The sequence below is a fragment of the Pinus tabuliformis genome, chromosome X (genome assembly GCF_031772625.1).
Source record: "Pinus tabuliformis cultivar Carrire ecotype Pingquan chromosome X, CPIR1, whole genome shotgun sequence".
NCBI classification, from domain to species: Eukaryota; Viridiplantae; Streptophyta; class Pinopsida; order Pinales; family Pinaceae; genus Pinus; species Pinus tabuliformis.
In genome coordinates, this window is record NC_142308.1 from 476,198,858 (window position 1) to 476,223,815 (window position 24,958).

At 38.9% G+C, this 24,958-nt stretch overlaps 1 protein-coding gene across 1 annotated transcript; it reads right to left on the reverse strand.

The window, feature by feature from the left end:
- Nucleotides 1–21,204: 21,204 nt before the first annotated feature.
- LOC149140741 (uncharacterized) lies at nucleotides 21,205–22,533 on the reverse strand. Its single transcript, XM_089451056.1, has one exon. It carries the CDS (start codon nucleotides 22,531–22,533, stop codon nucleotides 21,205–21,207), a length of 1,329 nt encoding a protein of 442 aa, XP_089307182.1.
- Between the last annotated feature and the right edge of the window lie 2,425 nt (nucleotides 22,534–24,958).

Genomic DNA, 24,958 nt, shown 5'->3' on the forward strand with positions numbered 1-24,958 from the left:
GGCAGTGAAAGTGCGGAAAGGAGGTGCTTCAGAAACATAGCAGCATATAGTTGGACATTGTTGATAGAGCACTTTCCTTGCTAAGAGGGAGTGTTAGTTTTTGGTAGCATTGGTTGTGCTCTAGCTATGAAAATTGGTGGAGAGGAAACCAAGAAATCGTTTGGTGAAATTCCACCCGGATTGTATTTTATTAAAATAATTAATATTTTTAATGGGGTTCCTAAGTCTAAACTTAGGGAAATTAAAATATTAATGGGTATTATTCAAAATATGGGTGAGAATGATCTAGAAGGTGGATCAAGTCATGTTTTAATCTTAGCCGTTGATTAGATACTTAGTCTCATATTTTAAGATTCAACATGAAAAGTGTAAAATGGAGGCTTGGGGTTCATTTGGAAACACACATAGAGAGAGAGAAAATTGATCTGGAGTTCGATTTCTAGGGCTAGGAAACTAAGAAATTCAAACTAAGTGATCATTTAGCAGCAGAGGGGCAGTGAGAATCCGAGAGAAGGACTTTCCAAAGAATACTGACAGAGAGGTGGAGAGAGCTTGCAGAGAGGTAGCACAATAATCGGGAGAGCTAATGTTGGGCCAGTCTGGGCCCACGCAGTACTGATGCTGAGCCAGAAAGGCCTGTGCAGAGTAGAAAAGTTGCTTGTCACGTGGAATCTAGAACTGTCGAAACTCTCAGGAATTGCGGGATTAGTCAGGATAGCTGACGCAGAGGGCAGAGAAGCTGACGCAAGGATGACAGAGATCCTGAAAGGATGACGTAGAACCTAAGTAGGGCCAACGCAGAAATAGCTGAGGTTAGCCAGTCTTGTGCCAGATTAGCCGAAATTCTGCCAGGTGAAGTGAGGTAAAACTCACTCAGATTTTTTGCTAGTATTTTTCTTTGTAAAGGATTGCTAGATGAGCATCCTAGATTTGTATTCAAATATTTCTCCTGCATAATAATAAACCCTCAGAATTGTTGCACTGGTTTTCCTGCATTGTGTTTTCCAAGGACTATTGTGTCCATAAATAAGTGTGTCCTATGTATCTTGTTCTTTGCTTTGTTTTCTGTTTCATGATATCAAATATTTAATTAGTGTAGGCTGCAAAAGTATTTTGCGTCAGTATTCAGAAAAATAACTTGATGAATGTAATTTAAAAATCAAGTAGGTGAAGTAGATTCAAATTTGTTGCAGTAGGGGTTCCTTCGAGTCTAGGAATTTTCATAATGCACAATAGAAGACAACTAAGAACAAAATGAGACAAAGAATTTAGGTCCACCATCCAATGACTAGGGAAAAACCCATCCAGATTCTTTTTCTATTAGATACCAATCGTTCAGCAAAGATATAGAGTACAATGAGAGATAAAGAGAATGAGTAAGTTCACCCAAATCTGAACAAGATGAAGCATAAAAATCATTGGTAGCAGCAACAAATGCAAACATTGAATCAACCTTCCCTTCAACTAAATCAACACTTAATTAACCTTGGCTCACCAAGTCCTACTCTTCTCTCCAAGTCTCTCTCTCACAATCTTCTTCAAGTCTCTCCAACTCTCTCTCTCAAGTTCGAATTCTTCTTTCACAATGCACAAGTAGTAAGGTGAGATGATATGAGACATATATATATAGGAGGTGCAACGAATTCATGTGATAAAGGAGGTACAACTCGCATGCCATGAGGTTGGTTCAACACATGCCATTTTGGGAAGAGTAACTTATGCCATTAAGTAGAGACAACACATGCCTTACAAAAGTGTAACTTATGCCATGAAGGAGAGGCAACATATACTTTAGAGAAGTGTAACTTATTCCATTAAGGAGTGTCACCATTTAGGAGATAAATGTATGACTTAAATGAAGAGAGTGTAACATATGCATTGATGAGAGTGTAAGAGGAATCTTTCATGACATACGTTTAATGAGTGTGTAAGAGAGAGTGTAATGTATCCATTAAGAGAGAGAGAGTAATGTAGTGCTATGTGAGTCATCAAGGAGAGAGGTGCGAAGTGATTGAGTGTCATGAAGGAAAGGGAACTTGAATTTCCTTTTGATGATGATAATAACAATAATAATAATTAAGTTGAAATTGAACTGTAAAGATTGATTAATGATAAGTTAAGTAATTTTCCATCAACTATACGTGATTACCAATTGATGCAAGGCAATTTATCTATTTTTGGAAAGTCATACTTGAAATGCTTGACATGACTTTCTAATTTTAGAAATTCAATCCAAAATTGTTAGAAATGAGTTTTTATTTAAGAAAATTCATCCTTGAGCTACCAATTTTCAACACTCCCTCTCAACTAGGCAGGAATTTCTTTCTACAACAAAGATCTCTACTTTCTCTACTAATTTCTATTCATCTCTGCTTTGGAAAAATGATGTCTCAATCTAATGAAGAAGAATCACCATAGGGGAGATTCATCTATCACATTATATCCATTGATCTTCCCACCTTGACATAGACTTGGGGGGGTTATGACTTGTCAACACATGACAAGGATCATGCACAACCAAGTCTCACCTTAAGAGTCAAGTGGTAGAAGACCTACATCCATAGACTTCGTCAACACATGACAACAACCAAGTCTCATCTCTACTTGGGGGGGTTACCACTTGTCAACACATGATAACGATCGTGCACAACCAAGTCTCACAACACCCATGGGCCAGATGGGTGGCAATCCCAACAAGCCCAGCTTGTGGGCAGGATGCATACTGGGGTATACTCTTGGCAACTCCCACACTTAATGGTAGGGGGATTACCACTTGTCAACACATGACAAGGATCATGCACAAACTATAGTCAAGAGTTACCTCAACCCCAGGATCTCTTGGCTCCATTCCCAACCTATGAGATCAGACAAGAGGGAAGAGCATAGCTCAATGTTCTTGATCATCCATGACTGCCCCCTCTAGGTGTTTCTCTTACCATTGTTCTATGTTGTTATAGTCACTTTAGCCCAATTCTCATCTTTAGTTAGCAATATTTCAAAACAATTTAATCTTCCAATGATCAATAGTAATTGTAGACAAAACAGTAAATGCAATCGATAATAAGAGACAAATAAGAGACACCAAGTTTGGTCAAAGACCAGGGAAAAACCCCACGAAGGGAAAACCCTTTCAAATTCTTCTTCTTATTAGATTGTCATAAAATGTTAAATAAATAGAGAGTACAATGATCCAATTCTTTAATAACAAAACTATCCAACAAAACCAAGAAAACAATATCCAAGAGATGAGCCCAACAATTATACTGATCAGAGTAACATTCAAGCTTGTGGTCAACTATTTAGAACTATGGTCAACTACCTCTAGAAACTTTACGTCTCGACTACACGGAGCAAGATATCATGCATTTGGTTGAAGCGTTTTGGTCACACGGAGAGGCTTGTATGCATGCAGCTACAACCGAAAATTTTATGTGATAACCTTGCGGCCGTAAACCAAAACCCTAATCGACACGTGCGAGCTTCGGACCCTACAATTTCAGGCCTGTACAAACCAATCTCCACGAACCACTTTAGATCTATGCGAGCCAAACCAAAGAAGAGAGAAGAAGAAGATGCTTGATGATGATCTCCAAATGAGGGTCACTTAACTTGTATTTATAGCCATCCAAGGGTGTCCAATTTCCTTTTAGGGTCGACCTGTCCTTTTGTGCACATGTGGGTTTCCATAATAAAATTATATTTTTCCTCAACCAAATTAAATTATTCCAAGGGCTAGGAGGGATCTTTCTTGAAGAGGAAGGTTGTCCAATGGAGGGAATTTGTCCCCAAGCTTCCAAATTAACACTCCCTCTCAGCTAGGGAGAAATTTCCAACTACAACATATTGTCCCATCACAAATATCTCATCATCACCAAATGTTGTCACTTCTCATCTCGGCTCATCTCAACTCATTCTGCTTATGTCTGCTCATCTCTACTCATATCTGCTCATCTATGCTCATATGTTGAACACTCTCGAATATAAAAGAAGAATAATTTGGCATCAAAGGGGAGCTCAATCTACCACCCTCTATTCATCGGGGAGCCTAAGTTGTTGGGTGCAGGAATTGCACTTGAGCTAACTCCTCAACACTTAATTGTCAACCCGAGGGATTTGTAAACTTAGAGATGAAGCACAGGCAATGCCAAAGATGGTATGAATATTCCTGATAGAAATTACTACTTTCTTAAAGAAAAGCTTGCAGAATCGAAAGAGTAAAAGATAACTGAATCATCAAAGTAATCTAGTGCTGGAACAAGAAAGAATGCATTTGCAAAGGAATCAAAATAAAAAGGAAATCACTCCAACTGATCAATTTTTAATTACTGAGTATGTGTTATGTTTTTCTTTAGCAGAGACACTTGGCAGTATCATAGAATGGGACCTTAAACCTGCTTCTTTAGAGATTTCCTTCTTGCACTAATCTGTCCTGCACTATCACAGTCTGCTTGCACTAGTGCAGGAACAGAGATTTATGCAAAGGGTATAAATGGTGTCTTTACTAAAATCGTTTTACTTCCTGCAAGGGCTTGAACTTTTTCAGGTTTAGAGCACTCAGATCCCGTGGCAAGAAACTAGTTCTTGCACTAGATCAGAGCTTCTTGCATTTAGCATTTAAAATAAGTGCTTAGTTACTGCAAGTGTTATTATACTGTGAAATCAAATTTCACACATAAAAATGAATGTTTCTGATTTTGATAGAGTGTAGAAATAAAAAAACAATCCATATAATTTATCTTGTCACAAAGTGTTTAATGAAAGAAAGAAAGTTGCGGGAAGTAAACTAGAAAGGCTTGCTGCATCAAACTAACGTGCACTGGTGCAGGTTCATTTCTCCTACTTGGACCGGGAGGGGAAAACCAACAAAACAGAACTGTAGAAAAGGAATAGCACACCAACTTGCACTGGTGCAGGTTTATTTCTCCTGCTTGGACCAGGTAGGAAAACCAATACAAAATCAGGTACAGGAAAATGAATAACACACCAACGTACACTGGTGCAGGTTTATTTCTCCTACTTGGACTAGGCAGGAAAACCAATATGAAATAAAGTACAGGAAAATGAATAGCACACCAATGTGCACTGGTGCAGGTTTATTTCTCCTACTTGGACCAGGCAGGAAAAACAATCTGAAATCAAGTGCACGAAAAGGAAATTTAACTACTTCACACAGCGGATCCACTTTCACTCAAACAGAAATACATGTGCTTGAAATTAAATCACAATTGACAATATAAACATAATTTACAAGAAACAAGAAATAAGGTAAACGTGCTGGGTTGGCTGGGCCCTAGCCAACTAGCATTTCCCTTTTAAATAAAAATGTTGCTCAGTAACTCAGATCAGGCACATTTGTTTAAAGGAACAAATAAGATTCGAAAAGCATGAGGTGGATCTCCTTATTCCTATTAATTCACAAAGGAAAAGTACATCATGAAATACAGAGTCCAACCCAGATTTGGAAAATAACAAAAGGTACAATCTCCCATTTAGAAACACAGTCCTATTACCGCCTCTCCCCCTTACGTGCATAATCACTCCTCCTCTTATAATATGTTTACATGATAATTAATCGCATCCTTTGTAAACAATAATGGGGATTTCATCCCAACTAATTCTAATTAAATAAAATATTAGTGCAACCATTCCCCTATTAAAAAATAAAGGTTTAATACGAATTTTCCAAATCTAGGCATTTTCTAGATTTCTGGAAAAATTGGTATTTTCAACAAACTACCTCCAAAGACCACTTCATATCTCCTCAACTATTATGCATTTTGGAAAATGGCTTGCCATTTACTCAATTTCCTATACTGGGAGAAAAACCCATGTTTCAGAATTTTGAGATTCACAACGATTGGCATGGAAATCAAGGAGTAAATCAGCTATCGGGAAACTGCTGCGAATTCGGGTGGAAGCTATAAAATCTAAACTGGTGCAGGAATGTGTGGTGCAGGAACATCGTCTCTATCAGAATAGGCATATAACTAACTTTTTAAACCTGCAAACACACAAACTATTATTAAATATGCCTTTAATGTTTAAATCTCATTAAAACAAAGGAATAGCAAATACTTACTTATTATCTCCGAGAATGCACAAAACTCTGACAACAGGGAAAATTTTAAGAACCCCCCCTAAGTTTACATGTATAATAAATGGGAAAATCTCCATGGTATATAGGAAAAATGGAAGGTGATTTTATCAATAATATAATATGTATATATAATTTTTTGGCGAATCTCTCACTAGGCATGGCGAATATTTTACTCAATTATAAAATCTTGTAAGATCTTGGCGAGTCTTTCACTAAATAATAAAATTTTGTAAAGTCCTAGTGAATCTTAGCATTGTGAACTCTTAGAGAATTTTTTGAAAAAGTATAAAACCATATATGACAAGAGCCACATGGTGGCAATATCACTGTTTTTTTTTCACATTTCCACGACATGGAACTTGTTTATAAAATTATAAAAAAGCCAACCAAGTCCCTTATAATATGCAGGTAAGCTTATAACAGAGTCTGATACCTCTACTATGCTTATCTTCATTCAACTGTCATAGCTGCTATACTTAACACTGTGAATCACAACTCTCTCAGAACTCAACTCTATAGTGTAATTAAAACCTTTGGAAATTGAATCTGACAACTCTATAAAACGGATTAGTGAAATAGAAGCTTTTGTGAATGAGCCCACTAACTATCACTGCTAAACAATCAATCTAGACTATGAAGTTGTCCATCTTGATCACAATCGTGCTCACAATCAAGGGAGTGCGACCACCTGGCCTGTCATAATGGCCATCATAGCTTCCAATAATCAACAACCACCTTACAAGGACATGCTAGCTCATGTCTCATGAATTTTATTCATCAATCTTAACTGATATAAATCTTATAAAGATATTATTAGAATCCTCTCCAGATTCACTGTTAATACAAGGGTAAAGGTCCAAATGAAATTTTCTAGCTCAAGGCACTAGCCAATACCAACTTTGGTATTTGTGACCCCTTTGTGGGAATGCACCTACCCATCCCCATTGGGTTTCTGCCTTGTAACATAGTTCAAGGATCACAAGACTTTCCAATATTCCTACTCCATTAGACACACTTTATATGTTATACATAGTGAATGGAAAAGAAACATTATAGAACACACAATTTCACAGAAGGAAGAAAAATCTTAGGCAGTTCAATGTCAAAATCTTAACCACTGATTAATAAAGAATAACAAGTAGTGTAATGAATTGTTCCGAGTTATTTATTTACAAGCTCTAAAGAATGTAGTGGAATGGAAAATATTACTTAGGCAACCCTTCAATATTTTCTACTAATATGTCTGTGCATGTACATATGAAATTAAGAGCATTGTTGAATACAAAGTTTCCTTTTCTCTTGCCTCCATTTTGACAAATTAGTGTGAAATCAGTGTCACTTTAAATCTCCTTTCCTGTGTGGATGTTTTGACAAATCAATGTGAAATCAAAGTCACTTTGAATTTCCTTTCCTGCGAGGGATCACATCCACAGTTGATTAGTAAATCTACTATATATTATGTTCAAGAAACTGACTGCAATCTACAGTGGAAATGAGACCTCAATTCTTATTTTGAATTTGAATATCTCAGGACAACATAAGAGATAGAAAAGCATATGGCCTTAGTAGCTAGAAAACAATCACTCCATCATTACAAGACCACCTAGATTTCGGCACTTAATCTAAATAATGGCACTAGTTGCAGTGCTTATTTTCATTAACACCATGGAAAAATAACAACAATGTTTCAAAGCACACTTACTGGAAAAGTTGTAACGTTTCGATAATATTTAATGATAGCATCTGAACCTCGTAGCTATGGTGGGGAAACTAGGGAACCCAAATCTTGGAAGACATCTCATACCAAATCTGAGAAAAAAATAAAAAAGGGAAAAAATCAAAATCTATAAATCAAGCAATGAATTGTTTACAAATCAATTACAATTCATTTAACTAGTAGTTAAATTGTGGTGATATATTTAAATATTTAGTAAGAGGGGAACTTCAAACCATGGAATATTACCTTTGTCATTACTGTCATCCGTCAGTGACTGAGATTACAAATCAATACTTATGGAAAGATTGTAAGAAATTCTGTGAAATACTAAAGCATAACCTCTATTTTCAAGAAACAAAATCAAGACATTGTTACATCGAGAGCCATAATTGATACATAATCAATGAATCAAGTCCTTTTATGGCACAGGGTTGTTTCACAACCTCTATTTTCTCAATAACAAAATCAAGACATTGTATGTGGTTATTGCCAAAAGGAAACTGCGTTCCAATTTGGAAGAGGATCTTATCAAAAGCCATGGATTTATTCAAAGCTACAAAGCCTAATGGGTTACTGAAAAATAAGTTGGAATATGGGATCATGATACTTAAATTGAAAAAATATGCTTTCCTTTTAGAAACATTACAGTTATACAATGTTTTTGAAAGCATTAGAATTTGAAATTGGGCCTTTCTATCAAGACAAATTTTCATTAACAGAATGTACTTTCCTACCTGAAGCATTGTAGATATCCAAGAAAAATTTGAAAAGCATAAGAGAACTTAGCATAACGTACTTTCTTTCCTTCCTTAACACTCTTAAAGAGTTGAGGTTCCCCAAGTCATCAAGTAACTTTTGAAGGAAATGACAGTTAGTAATAGTCCAATTCACAACTGAAAATGTGTCACAAATACGAGGGGACATCTCCTCCAAATCACAAAAGTGCTCCAGGTTAAAATCTAGCATTATTGGGAGCTTAATTCTCAACTGGGTGTTATTGAACCAAGACATTTTTCCAATCTTCACTAAAAGCTTAAAGATAGCTTCTAAGTTCTACATGACTTTACTATGCTCTTGAAGTGGGGGCACATGCAGCCTCTCCAAGTGAATACTTAAACTAAGTGAAGATAAGACCGATAGATCATTCAATGTGGATCTCTTTAACCCATAATTGAATACTATGTCTCTCTTGAACCCATAATTGAATACTATTAGGACTTTTAAATTTTTCATGGAACTCAAAAATGTTGGAAGAAAGTATTTGCTTCCAGAAAAGAATAAAACTAAAGCCTCTGCTTGAGGACAATTGATGTCACACCACTAATACTTCTCCATGGAATTTGTATAAGTAAACCACAAACGCAAAATTCCATTAGAATATTTTGTTTATTGAATACACAAATGAAATCATTGCATTTCTTTAAAATATCTTTTGAAATCAAAATTACCGAAATTACATATCGATAACCTAGTGGGTGTAGTATAAAATTCACCCGTGTCATTCACAGAAAGCATGAGAAAAAACCTAATATATGAAACCAAGAAAAAATCAAATTCATCACTTCTAGGGACCTCGTAACCACCCCGCCAATACAAAAGTATGTTCCTATTTGCAGTTAGAAAAATTACCCAAATTACAATCTGTATACTCCATCCTATGTTGGAAAGTTATAGAAGGATGACTAGTGCAATCAATCCATTCCTTTCAGCCCTGGATTTGTTTCAGTTTAAAACAAAAGTATACAAATATACTTGTCCAATGTCTATGCTTTAACCATTCACCTTAAGATGTTTTTATAATATAATTTCCTAAGTCTATTTAATATCTTCATTATCATAAAAACCAACCTATCTCCATCTTAACTCCACATCGGGGATGAAATCTATTTATCCCTCTAAGAATTAAGATGGATCTAAGATGATAGAATTTCCCCTTTAAATAGTCTGTGCTCACATGAATACCATGGGTCAATATCATGGGTTATCATAAACGTGGAGCTTAAAAATTACTATTAGTAATTTATAAAATTTAATAGTTGATTTTTATTTTATTTTTTATTTTAACCAAGCTAGAATGTTGAACATACATTAAATTACAACATCCATTTTTACTCTTGATCCACCAAGCCCTGAGAGGGATCAAATATTTTTTCACTCTATGCTAGTTCGCATATCATGATATTTGATACCTCTCGGGGGTTAGTAGATCCAAAGTAAAGATGGATCTATGCTGGTTTAATTCCCCCATTTAAATAGGCTACATTCCAGGTAAATACCATGGGTCAATACCATGTGCCATTTCTATTTTTATTAATACCAATATTAGGGTTAATAATGTTTTTTTTGCATGGTATTAATAATAATCTAGCCCATGGTATTTGTCCCATAGTATTTTTCCCATAGGTTTCACCTAAATATAACGCATTTTTTGAGTGTTCGTAAATATAAGGTGACTTATGGAGTAAATATAAAAAAAATGTTTTATTTGTTTACCATACCTCTCGTTTATTTATATTTTTATTAATTTACCATACCTCTTTTACAAATATGGTATTTTGGCCCATATGATTCACTTAAATAAAACCTATTTTTTGAGCCTTCATAAATAGAACGAGGGTTATGGATTAAATATAAAAAGAGGTTTTATTTATTTACCATACGTCTAGTTTATTTATATTTTTATTTATTTACCATACGTTTTGAGTAAGTATAAAAATACGTTTTACTTATTTACCATACCTCCATTTTACTTATATTTTTAGTTGTTTACACCCTTGCATGTATATAAGGTGACTTATGGAGTAAATATAAAAAAAGTTTTATTTATTTACCATACCTCTCATTTATTTATATTTTTATTAATTTACCATACCTCTTTTATAAATATGGTATTTGGCCCATAGGATTCACTTAAATAAAACCTATTCTTGAAAATTAGGGCGAATAGAAGGTTGTAACTCCTAATTTCAAGGGCTAAATTTACCTTTTTTACCCTCTCCCTTAAAATAAGGTGGGCTATTCGACGTGATTTGTAAAAATGTACTATGATACAAAATATTTTCCCACTAAAAATTTAAAACCCCTTAACCCCTAAAATTTTCCATGTATGACAATGACTAGTCAAGCTAAACAAAATCATGAGTGATTTCGAGTAAAAGGTGATATAAAGCAAGGCAAAAAAGAGGCCCAACATCCCCCCATGCTGACCTTCTTGCATTTCCTCAAGCAAGGAAATCAATTGTCACGTTGTGGCTCCCTTGCAAAAAGCAAGATTAAAAACATTTATGGGCATTCATAATGATGTTTCTTGCAATTCTATGTGATCACATTTTCTACGCTAGATAAAGCTTGTTTCAAGAACAGAGTGTTTGTTGGACTCTTTGATTATTTATACTAATTTCAAGAAAATCTATCACAAGGACTACAATAGAAATACCAAATTGCAAGGATGGTGCGTGCTTGCACTGATCTGCTTACACCGCCTAAACTGCATTGCTTTGTTAGAAAATTATATATTATGGAGCAATGGAGCACATAAAATATTGCAGAAATATAAACACAGAAAACACATAAAACAAGAGAGACACAGATATACGTGGTTCACCCAGTTTGGGCTACGTCCACGGAGAAACAACTAGTCCTTCCTTTTATATTATCCAGCAAACTGAAGAGATACAACCTACAGCAGATCCGCTGTAACACCCTCTTCGCTCTCAATCTCCTCTCTCTTTCTCACTCAGAATACAGATCTACATAGATGCAATACAATTCCCTCTTATATACTGAGGGGTTGCCTTCTAGGGAAAAAAACCCTAAATTAAACATAACTTCTACTGTCAGATCTCTGCTTAATGAATGGCCTAGATTGACTAGAAATTACTATACTTTTACAAGGAAATTTTACATCTATTCTTAGCTTCGGGGGCGCTGCTCCCGAAACCCCCCACCAGGGGGGGGCTCCCCAAAGGTCACAGCCACCCCCCCTAGACCCCCCCTGCAGCAAATATTTTACAGGTGGTGTTGCCGCCCCATTTTGAACTGGGGTCCAATGATTCCCCAAGATTCCTCTTGATGAAGCCATTCAAGTTATAAAAGATGTTACTGATCCAAGGACTGCAAAATTGGCTGAAATCTACTTGAGGTCAACTGTGTTCACCTTCCAAGGAATATTTTATGAGCAGACATCTGGTGTGGCAATGGGATCACCCCTTTCGCCAATCGTGGCCAACCTATACATGGAATAATTTGAAAAGAAATCCCTTGAATCATAACTGCCGTGTTGAAATCAGATTTTTCTTCAGATCTAGGACATGCCTTACCTCCTTTAGTAGCCATTGGTTTCCATTCTGTTGTTTTACAAGAACCTTACCCATTCCAACAATTTTACAGCGTTTATCATCACCCAAACGGACTTGTCCAAAATCTCCTTGAACATAGTCATGAAAGTATTTCTTATCAGGTGTGGCATGGAATGAGGCCCTTGAATATACCACCCAGGAATCAGTAATATTTTTGAAAGAAAGAATCAAAGCATCTTGTAACACCTCACCTGTCACATTTGCTTCATGATTGTTTTCTTGCTGTGCATCTCCTTCTTTTCCATTTCGAGATCTACAGTCTTTATTTAGGTGTCCTTTCTTTCCGCATTTCCAGCAAACTATTCCCGATCTGGACTTGGATCTGCCTTTTCTTGATTTACTGCAATATCTTGAGCTCTTTCCTCTTTCCATGTTTCTTACCCTAGACTCTGCACTCAAAGCATTACCCGATGTCTCATCGGAGCTTTTCCATCGCATTTCCTCGCTAAGGATAGCACCGACAACATCATCAAACTTTAAAGTACTAGATCTAGAAACACAGTTACTAATGGCCATTACTAAACCATTCCAACTTTCTAGTAATGAGCACAAGAATAATAGAGTTCTAACTTCATCATCAAATTTTACCCCTACAGAACTTAACTGACTTGTAATAGTATTAAAATCATTTAAATGGTCTACAACAAATCCACCTTCCGACATCTTCATATTAAATAACCGTTTCATAAGAAATACCTTGTTTGAGGCTGAGGGTTTTTCATATAGTTTTTCCAAAGCCTTAATCAAACCCTCTGTCATTGTTTCCTTCGAAATGTTGAAGGCGACTGATGCTGCGAGGCACAATCGTACTGTTCCGAGTGCCTTTTTTATCGAGAAGGTTCCATTCTTCATCTGTCTACCCGTCGGCATCTTTGTTTTTCCACCCAATGGTAGGTACAGATCTTTCTGATATAGATAATCTTCCATCTGCATCTTCCATAGTGAGAAGTTTTAGCCATTAAATTTCTTGACCCTAAACTTACCATCTTCCTCCATTGCTCCCACTCGAACCAAGAACCCTTCTTTCCTGCGAGTTTATCAGCCAAATAGACCTTCGACTCTAATACCAGTTGTTAGAAAATTATATATTATAGAGCAATGGAACACATAAAATATTGCAGAAATATAAACACAGAAAATGCATAAAACAAGAGAGACACAGATATACGTGGTTCACCTAGTTTGGGCTACATCCACGGAGAAACAACCAGTCCTTCCTTTTATATTATCCAGCAAACTGAAGAGATACAACCTACAGTAGATCCGCTGTAACACCCTCTTCGCTCTCAATCTCCTCTCTCTTTCTCACTCAGAATACAGATCTACATAGATGCAATACAATTCCCTCATATATAGTGAGGGGTTTCCTTCTAGGGCAAAAAATCCTAAATTAAACATAACTTCTACTGTCAGATCTCCGCTTAATGAACAACCTAGATTGACTAGAAATTACTATACTTTTACAAGGCAATTTTACATCTATTCTTAGCTTCGGGGGCACTGCCCCCGAAACCCCCCGCCAGGGGGGGGGCTCCCCAAAGGTTGCAGCCACCCCCCCTAGACCCCCCTGCAGCGAATATTTTACGGGCGGCGTTGCCGCCCCATTTTGAACTGGGGTCCAATGCGGCGATACCTTTGAATACAGAAGATAATCAAGCTCCACACCTAACATGCTTTGCTGGCACTTTCCTACTTGCACTACTGTATATTACAACGTGATTGCACCTGTGCAAGCATAAAATCTGCTTAAAAAAAAAAGGGAATTTTGGTAAAATGTGGGCTGGACTTTAACATGACTTCCTCAATGATACGAAAGGTTTGCTTCACCATTTCTTTGATGCTTTTGAGCATATCCTTTTGCTATTTCTCCAGTAGATCCTGCAATAAGTTCATGGGGGAACAAAGAAGTGGGAAAACGGAAAAATTCAGAATGGGAAGGAAGTTTATTACAGGGATTCCAAGAACAATACCATCAAGAGGGCGTAAACAGAAGTGGGATAGGAAAAAAAATTCAAGAGGTAAAGTGGGATTTACGAAACGGATGGGAAGGTAATCATTCTGGGATTGAAGAAGAAAACTGATGGGGAATTACGAAAATGGGATATGAAGAAAGGTAGAAAATTTTCTGGAAGGTCTGCCTGCTAACCACATTATTGTTCTAATGAAAATATCAATTGTAAGAATGCAACATGATTAGGTACAAAAAGTAGAAATTATAGGCAAAAGAGTATGGTACATACCTGTTACCTTATCCCAAATGAATTCCTTGTTTTGTTTCTACCCAAAGTCTTATAATGAAAATCAAATTTTGTTGAAAAGGTGCAATCTCAAAATAACTACCACAAGTTCATGTACCTACTATAGCAATCTTGTACCTAGATTATGCAGCGCATATTTAGAGGCAACCACCATCAATACACATTGTTGCCAACCAGCATCTTGTGAGTAGTCATCATTGAGTAATTCATCTCTAAATACCATGACAGTCAAAATGAGTTATGATACCAATTAGTAACCTCTTTATTGAACACTCTAAGTTCCGTTGTCATCTAAATTCAAACTAAATTTCCTCTTAAAATAGAACAAAGAATAACCTTTACTAAGGGTACCACATCCTTAAAGATTCTTGATTTTTTAAATATATAACTCAAAGCATCATGTTTAAATCGTCTTTAAAACCATTGTCCAAAAAAAAGGATAAGTTTAGGGGAAGAGAAAGATAGCCAAGAAAATCATAGTATGTAATTAACTTTAATACCACAGAGATAGCCCTGATGCCCATAGGTTTCCATAACCTCGGCAGGGGTGTCTTTTGACCCATCGAAATGTCTGTGTCCCACTTACTAGGCATGGATTCAAAGTTATCTTATTTTAATTTTAGATGAAGGCCATTGTTCTGGCTTGGTAACCAACTAATGGCAGTGCCACTCACAAGAAGTAACATGGATGAACAAGTCAGCTTGTGATGAGACCTCTTGTCTTCCATCTTTTTGGTTAAAATCCATTACTTTGGCTTGGTGACCAGAAGCAGTAATGTCATGCATGCTAGGTCTCATGATCGTGGTAGGTCGGCTCATCACGAGACCTCCTATCCTCCCCTAAATCTTTTGTATACTCTGATTATGATTAACCTAAAAGGTTACTTAATAAGTGGGGAGACATATCTACTCCTTAAGAGTACAGGATGGCGTGAAAAGTTTTTAATGACTAATCATTACTGACTAGTTCCTCTGCCCCAAAGACTTATTAAAGATATCCCAAATAATGACTAAAAGACTCCTTGAATTAAGAATGCTAGTGTTCTCATGAATAGCTTATTCTGATCTTAACAAGAGTGGTCCTCCATAGGGGGTTTCCAATAGTACTTTCTAAGGGAAACTGAAATCATATATATCAGATGACAACTTCTTAGAGTGATTAGTCATGGTTACTTTGAAAAATCATGAGGTATTAGAGTGAATCATACTCAACAAGATGTGTCACAGATGTGTGTGTTAACAACCAATGCGGATCAAAATTAGTTTTAGTGAATACACTTTAAAAATCAAAAACCCTAATACCATCTTAATAGCTTTATTCACCTACCCCACTTTACCTAAGAGGCGGAAGACTTCCTTTTATGTATAGGAGTAATTCTAATGAAGCCATGTGCGGATCAGGTGAAAATATATATTTATGCTCAAATTTATCATACAAACTTGAAAGTGTGCATGAGCATGAAAAACTAACAAATGTAAATGATATGACAACAAGAGTTTTAGAAGAGGATAATGTTTCCTTGCTTGAGTAGTTGCTTGGAACCAATGTTCGATGTAATCATGTTAGCCTTGGTCCACTTCTTGATTTGGCCCATGCTGCACATCTTCTTCTTCCTTGTCATGTCGATTGTCCTCCTTAGGGCGATTAATCTCTTGATCACATTCTGGATCTGCTGATAGACATGTCAAGAACTTTTCGTTCTTAGGTTCCAATGGATATCCTTCGTTGATTATAGTGCATGATTCATTCGTCTTCTCAAAAGAGACTTCTAAATCGTCTTGTGATGGTGTAGAAATGGACAAGTCCTTGACTATTGTCAAGAAGTTTTCTTCTTGAGAGGTAGAGATCAAGATCCCAATAGCTGCTAAGGCTTGAGAGAGAACCTTCATACTTGTTATCATCATTAAGTCCATCTGGTTGATTGATAGTCCCTGCCTCGACAAACATATTAGTAACGAGGGTTCTTACAACACCCCAAAAATGATATAATGTTAAAGATTAGGATCTGAAGATAATTGATGTTAAAAGTTATTGGTTGAAATAAAGCTCAACACACTTGCATAAAAATACAAAAAGATAAAGGCAGACGTACCCCTATTGCATCAACAGAAAATTCTTACCAAATCAATCGCCTCCCTGGTAACAGCTCCAAAATGTTGGGTGCAGGAATTGCACTTAAGCTAACTCCTCAACACTTAATTGTCAACCCGGGGGATTCATAAACTTAGAGATGAAGCACAGGAAATGCCAGAGATGGTATGAATTTTCCTGATAGAAATTCCTACTTTCTTAAAGAAAAGCTTGAAAAATCGAAATAGTAAAAGATAACTGAATCATCAAAGTAATCTAGTGCAAGAACAAGAAAGAATGCATTTGCAAAGGAATCAAAATTAAAAGGGAATCACTCCAACCGATCAATTTTTAATTACTGAGTACGTGTTATGTTTTTCTTTAGCAGAGGCACTTGGCAGTCTCGTAGAATGGGCCCTTACACCTACTTCTTTAGAGATTTCCTTCTTGCACTAATCTGTCCTGCACTTTCGCAGTCTGCTTGCACTAGTGCAGGAACAGAGATTTATACAGAGGGTATAAATGGTGTCTTTACTAAAATCGTTTTACTTCCTACAAGGGCTTGAACTTTTTCAGGTTCAGAGCACTCAGATCCCGTGGCAAGAAACTAGTTCTTGCACCAGTTCAGAGCTTCTTGCATTTAGCATTTAAAATAAGTGCTTAGTTTTTTTTTTAACATGATCGTCTACTCTTGTATTATAAAAAACTGCTGAAAGCAAGAGATGTTACATAAGATGAAAAGAGAGAGAGGGAAGAAGTCCAAAATAGGCTCGCAGTCCTTGACTTCTGAGAGTTAAGCTTAGTGAAAATGAGTTGGAATAGGAAACGGCTGTATTGCCGAACGAAGAGGCCAGCCAAAAAACAAAATTTGCTTGACATATGACTGTTTACCAGAACTGATTAACCGAGTCTTCCACCGGGGGCTCCTTTTTGCTGGCTTTGGTAGATGCTTCTACTTGCATACTTTGCGCGATGGACTTTATGTAGGTAATGGCCTCTTCCAGATGTTGGCATCTCTCCTTGAGTTTCTCTATTTCTGCCTTCTGTTTCTCGAGTTTCTTCCTCTTGGACCTACTGTCTGCATGAAAGTCATCTTTGAGCTCCTTGTGGTGTTTAACGAACCAAGCAATCATAAAGCAGTGTTCTTTACAGAGGGTGCAGGTATCATTTCCCAGAATGCGGTCCAGCGGGGTCTCCTTCTTTTCTTGGCCCTTCCGGGCTTCTTTCTGCTTTCTGTTCTCAGAAGGCTCTGCCATTTCTAAAAAAGGAGGAGTTAGATAACAGAGATACGATAAGTGATGCGGTTTATACCTGAGAGCTGAAGAAGAAGCTGTCTTTGCGCGGATTCTTTGCTGTCGGCCTCGCTTGATGATGAATGACTGATCCCGGTAATGAAGCAACAAGCGCTTGGTGAGGCAAGCACTCAGTTTGCTTCTGCAGCTGAGGGTGATTCTCTTCCTACCGAAACCCATTTCGATCCACAACTGATTCAGATGAAACAGGGAAATGCTGGGATGGTCTGGAGAGGGAAGATGGATATAAAGAGGAGAGGGAGGCCTGACTTGATGGGAGGTCTGATTATTTTTATTGGGGAAAACTGAATGCATATCCTGAACCAAATCCCTGTTGCAGTCAGTGAGGGGAAGGAGGGGACATTTACCAGCATTCTGATGGAGAGGGGCACGCGTGAAATGGAGATGCTTTGCGTTGATAACGAAGGAGCAGAATGAGGAAAGCATGGAAGAGAGAGCGTGGTGAAGATCGAGGAGAGATTGGCTGCCAGATTGTCTGAGAGGAGGACGAATTCTGAGGGCGCTGAACAGATGGTCTGAATGGCGGCTTATTCTGCTAAGGGATTGCCTTGTCATAAATCTTTTCGTTCTCACGCACTTGTCCTTGCTATCTGCTAACAGCCTTAGTTGCTAGGTGATCTGCGTCTGCGTTGTTTTCTCTTAGAATGTGAAGAAAGGTTGGGTTGCCCAGGTGTCTGAGGTTGTCGTGAATCCTTGTCTTGATGTTTTTGAGGCCTTCCTTAATAAAATCTCTGCCTGAGACCATAGCGGCAATGATAATGGCCGAGTCCCCCAATATTAATGCATTCCTGATTCCTAATCTAAGCAGAAGAGAGGTCCCTAGGAAAAGGCTGTAAGCTTCAGCTGCATTGTTGGAAGCGTTCCCCAGGCCCCATTCATAACTAAGAATGCTCCTGCTTTTCCCGGGTTGTTCTTCGAGGCACCATCGAAGAGAAGAACAGGGCGCTTCTGATTTAAAATCCACTGTTGGACCTCTTCCTTGGGTCCTCTGAGTTTCCAATTTGGCCTTTTCTTGTTAATTGCTGCCTGAGAAAGCTAATTTTGATTGTGATTGAGACTAAATTTGCTATACCAGTCTCTCTCTTCTTGGAGCCAGCTCGTTTGGTTTGGAGGAGCTATGTAATTTGCACTGATGGATTCAGAGATGTTAGCTATTTTCTTTCCCAGAATGCTAGCCATGTTTGGCTCTTTGTTGTTAAAAACATAATTGTTTCTTGCTAGCCAGAGGTGCCAGCAAAGGGTGGCAGGGATGCATTTCCACACTCGGATGAGATTGTGCTTACCTTTCCTGGAGTAGGGGTAGCTGTTCCTCCAGTTTTTCTGAAGGTTGGGAATCTGATCCAGGCTTTCTCGAGATTCCATAGGACTTATCAACTGTTTCCAACAGCTCTGAGCTAAGGGGCAGATTAAGAAGGTGTGCTGGATGGACTCCTCCTCTGCTCGACAGAAGCAGCAAATTGAAGGGCCCAGAATTCCTCTTTTCCTTAAGTTCTCAGCTGTAAGGATTTTCCCCTTGAGGAGTGTCCAATTGAAATATTTCACTTTGGGGAGGCACTCTGACTTCCAAGCAGCTGTGTGCAGATTCCAATTTGCTGAGGGAGATAGGTTTTGCAGGGTTTTGTATCCTTCTTTCACTGTGAAATTCCCTCCACAGGTGTCCCAGATATATCTATCTTCAGTCCTCATATTTGTTGGAGCAGAACCAGAGAGAGAAAGCTTGAGGTTGATCCATTGATCCTTGAGGACGGGGGGTGTTTGAATATCCTTCCAGTCTAGCCATCTATTGTGGTTCCATAAAGAGATGTCGAACAGGGATGTTAGCTTTCGTGCTTCCATCCAATCCTGCAGGGGTCGAAGGCCTTGTAGAAGGTTTCTCAGTTTTGAGCCCATGATGTGGTCCAACCAAATCTTGGTGTCCTTTCCATTTCCTGGGAGTTTGGATACATTTTCTTTGAAATGAGGCAGGACTTTTTTTATAAGTCTCCACATTGGTGTGCACGGCCTGTCTACAATTGCTTCAGTGAGGATGTTAGAATTTGGACCTCTGAGATATTTCCATTTTATGGCCTCAACCCACCACGATCCTTTATCTGAGAGAATTTTCCAGATTAGTTTGAGCCCCAGAGCTTGGTTTGAGAGATTTGGGAGTTTAATGGAGAGACCCCCTTTTTCATAAGGGAGGGTTACCTGATCCCACTTTACAAGGCTGAATTTCTTGGTCTCCTGCTTTCCTCTCTGCCAGAGGAAACTTCTCATGATGAGTTCCATGTGTTTATGGATGCTGACCGGAGCCATAATGACTGCATACTGGTAGATTGGAAGTGCTGAGAGGACAGCCTTAATAAGAATTGTTCTGCCGGCTAAGTTGAGCCAAGAGGCTCCCCAGCCCTGAAGGAGGCCTCTCATCTTTTCTATATGTTTTGTCCAGACTTCAGACTTAACGGATTCCTTAGCCAGAGGCAGTCCTAAGTAGGGGAAAGAGCTCCAATTCCTTTGTGCTGGAATGTCCAAAATCAGGGATATTCTTTGTTGAATTTGGAAAGGGACATTCCATGTGTATATCCTGCATTTTCTATTGTTCAATTTACCCCCAGAGGCTGAAAGAAAAGCATCCAAAACTCTTTTAAATCTCCTTGCCATTAGGCTGGAGGCTCCACCAATTAAAAGAGTGTCATCCGCGAAGAGCGAATGATTTATCTCCTTTATCCCTCTTTCTATACAGATTCCCGGGATCTCTTTGTTGCTGCGAAGGTGATCAAGATGGGTACTTAGGGTCTCAGCCATGATAATATAGAGAAAAGGAGAAAGTGGGCAACCTTGTCTCAGCCCTCTAGAACTTTTGAAATATTTGCTGGGTCGACCATTGATCAGAGGTGCAGTCCAAGGGTTGGAGATGCACCCATTGATTATGCTGATGAAGTTGCTTGAGATCCCAAATTTTTTTAGCGCTGCTGTTAGGAAGGAGTGGTCCACTCGGTCGAAGGCATTAGCCATGTCAAGTTTGATTATCATTCCTCGCTCCCCTCTATTGTTACTGCTGTGGATGGCTTCTTGTATTAGAATGACATTATTTGTTATTTGCCTGCTTGGAACGAAGCCCCCTTGGTTTTCGGATATTAAAAGAGGAAGGACTTTTTTGAGTCTATTTGCTAGGATTTTTGTTATAATCTTATAAGAGACATTGCATAAAGAAATGGGGCGAAACCTGTCAAACGAGAGGGGGTTTGCTTCCTTGGGGATCAGGGCAATGTGTGAAGATTTGGTGTTCTCTCCCAGCTTATGATTTCTGAAGACATTCTTTATCATCCGGACAAAATCTTTTTTGATTGTATCCCAGTGTTGTCGGTAGAAGGCAACTGTGTATCCATCCGGACCCGGAGCCTTATCTTGCTACATGCTGAATGTTGCTGCGCGAATTTCCTCTTCAATGATGTCTTGGTCCAGCTCTTGGTTATGTTCCTCTGATAATTTACACTCTATTGTACTAAGAAAGTCTATGCTATCCATTTGCTGAGGTGCTGAAGAGAGGAGGGCCTTGAAGTGATTGTAGGCTGCATCTTTGATTTCTTCTTGGTCCTTTACCTCTTTCCCATCGACCTCAATTTTATCAATTTGATTGCCAGCTCTCCTGAGTTTAATGTTATTGTGGAAAAAAGTGGTGTTCTTGTCTCCGGCTTTCAGCCATAGACAGCGAGATTTCAATCTTTGTTCCTCCTCCTCTACTCGATTTTGTCGGTAGAGTTCCCTATAAAGATTTTTTTCCAGCTCTAAGTCTTCTTCTGAGTATTGAATGGACTCTTTGTCTTTATGCCACCGCTCCATCTTTGTGATCAAGTTTGTTTTTTTTTTCCTTTCAGCGATCGCCGCATCCTTTGCCCACTGCTTGATGGCAACACGAAGGTGTTTTAGTTTTGTTTCCCAGACAAAGTGAGGCGATTCGATTACTTCCTTATCCCACTGATTTTGTATGAGGGCACGAAAATCTTCTTGAAGATCCCAAGTTTTGTTGTATTTGAAGGGGAGTGGCCCCAGGTTTCTGTCTTTGACCAAGTTGAGGATCACTGGCTTGTGGTCCGATGCTGAGGCATGAATTAAGTAACTCTTAATGGACTGATAGTTCTCTGCTATTCCTTCCTGTATTAAAAACCTGTCCAGTCTCTCCTTAATGTTGTGAGAGCCAGATCTTTTATTGCTCCATGTATATTTGTCGTTTGACAGAGGAGTGTCGAGCAGATTGTATGACTGAATAATGGATTCTAGCTTATCCCGAGAGGTGTCTGCATGAAAATTTCCCCCAAATTTTTCTTGCACATTTCTTATAACATTCATGTCACCTCCGATAATTATTCTACTGTTTTGAATAGAAAGGAGATCTACATCTATGGTATTCCAGCAGATGACTTTATCCCTGTAATGATTTGGAGCATATATGTTGTAGATGTGGAAGACTTCCTGGGTGCCTTTGTTTTTCATATCAGTTCTTATCCACCAAGTGCAGAGATGTGAGTTGATAATTTCCCAGTTATTCTTGTTCCATAATGTTCCTATCCCTCCTGATGCTCCGTCTGAGCCTATTGATAGACCTGTAAAGTTTTTGAAGTGCTGTATTTGATGATGAAAGTCCTGTTCAGTGATTTTGGTCTCCTGGATAAGGAGAAGGTCTGGGTGTTCCTGATTTAACAAATCCTTTATTGCTTTCAGCTTTAAGGAAGAGCCCATCCCCCTGCAATTCCAAGAGACCAAGATCATTATTTACTATTTGTTGGGTGGGATCCAGACTTCTCCTTTACCTTTTCTCCACTCCCTTTTAGCTTGCCTAAGTATGAGTCCATAGGTTGCTGTGTTCCCGTTGCCATCTCCTTTGCAGCTGTTTCATCTCTGAGTTCCTTGTTTGTCTTTCAGCCAACTTTCCTCGGGGGGTCGGTGGGCTGATTGGCTTCTTTTTCTTTGTTTATAGTGAGAATTCTTTCGATGGTGGGAGGGGGGGAAGGGGGAGGATTCGAGCGGGGAGAGACTGCCCGTGGGGAGGGGGGGGGAGAAGAAGGTTCTTCGGCAGACAAAGATTCGAAAGGATTGGAGGAAGAGGGGAAAGTTGAGCTTGATGGGGGGGCGGGGGGGAAGGCTAGATTCCGGGGGGGGTTTGTGAGTGTTTCCCTGTGTGGGAGAAGGCTTTTTTCTTTTGACATGTTCCCATGAACCCTCAGCATTTTCCTCAATATTCTCTACTTCATTAGCTTTTAACTTACTGCATCTATTTGCAAAATGGCCATACTCGTGACATACCTTGCATTTGAAGGGGAGCTGCTCGTAGTCCAGCTGCTGTATGTGCATCCATTGGTCCACCTTTATCTTTATAGCTTCTGGCAGGCCTTTCCCTAGGTCTACTTCCACGCAGATCCTTGTGCATGCATGCATGTTCTCCCTTGGTTCAGATCTGTCGATGTATTTTCCGACTGCATTTCCTATTGCTTTTACTGATTCGTCCCCCCAGCAGTGAAGAGGCAGGTGGGGGAGTCGGACCCAAACTGGGACCGCGTTTGGAATATCCATTTCCGGGTCGAAGTCTGGGGTCCATCTGTTCAAATAAAGACCTATTGTATCCATGAAATAAGGTCCATTGCGGAAGATGAGGTTCTTGTCTTCTTTCGATTCAAAGAGAAATGTGTAATATCCACGTCCGCAGAATCTGATGGCGATCTTTCCTTGGATCATTGCACTCCAGTTGCGCTCGACCCATTTTTGGACTGATCTTAGGGAGGGCCAGAGCCCAGTGAATTGGCCTACAAGGCCTCTTTCTGCCAGTGCTATTGCAGATTTCCTTGGCAGGGCAGGAGGAAGATTGACCTCAGGGATTTCATCCAATTTTTTTATAAACTTTGTTACTGAGGGACGAGGTCTTTCATCTGAAGGTTCAGAAACAAGAGAGGCGAAAATTTCTTCTTGGCTCTCAGAGACTGGGGGAGGAGGGGCGGGGCCTGCCATTGCAGGCCCGCTAGATCAATGAGGAAGCAAAGCGGAAAGGAGGAGGGGGGCCCCGAAGGCAGGTGCCCGTGAGAGGAACGGGACACAGGAGGAGGCGAGGAGCAGAGCCCAGCCAGGCAGGGCCTGTGGGGCGAAAGCTGGCGCGTGCGGGAGTTTCAAATCGCCAGAGCCGCAGCCAAAAACCCCGTTCTTGAAACCAAAATAAGTGCTTAGTTACTGCAAGTGTTATTATACTGTTAAATCAAATTGCACACATAAAAATGAATGTTTCTGATTTTGACAGAGCACAGAAATAAATAAACAATCCATATAATTTATCATGTCACAAAGTGTTTAATGAAAGCAAGAAATTTGCAGGGAGTAAACTAGAAAGGCTTGTTGCGTCACACCAATGTGCACTTGTGCAAGTTCATTTCTCCTGATTGGACCAGGCAGGGAAAACCAACCAAACAGAACTGTAGAAAAGGAATAGCACACCAACGTGCACTGGTGCAGGTTTATTTCTCCTGCTTGGACTAGGCGGGAAAACCAATCCGAAATCAGGTACAGGAAAATGAATAGCACACCAACGTGCACTGGTGCAGGTTTATTTCTCCTGCTTGGACCAGGCAAGAAAACCAATCTGAAATCAAGTACAGGAAAATGAATAGCACACCAACGTGCACTAGTGTAGGTTTATTTCTCCTACTTGGACCAGACGGGAAAACCAATCCGAAATCAAGTGCAAGAAAAGGAAATTTAACTACTTCACACAACGGATCCACTTTCACTCAAACAGGAATACATGTGCTTGAAATTAAATCACACTTGACAATATAAACATAATTTACAAGAAACAGGAAATAGGGTAAATGTGTTGGGTTGGTTGGGCCCTAGCCAACCAACGTGTTTCCTTTTTAAATAAAAACGTTTCTCAGTAACTCGGATCGGACTCATTTGTTTAAAGGAACAAATAAGATTTGAAAAGCATGAGTTGGAGCTCCTTATTCCTATTAATTCACAAAGGAAAAGTACATCATGAAATACAGAGTCCAACCCAGATTTGGGTGATAACAAAAGGTACAATCTCCTGTTTAGAAACACAGTCCTCTTACTACCTCTCCCCTGTACGTGCATAATTGCTCCTCCTTTTATAATATGTTTACATGATAATTAATCGCAT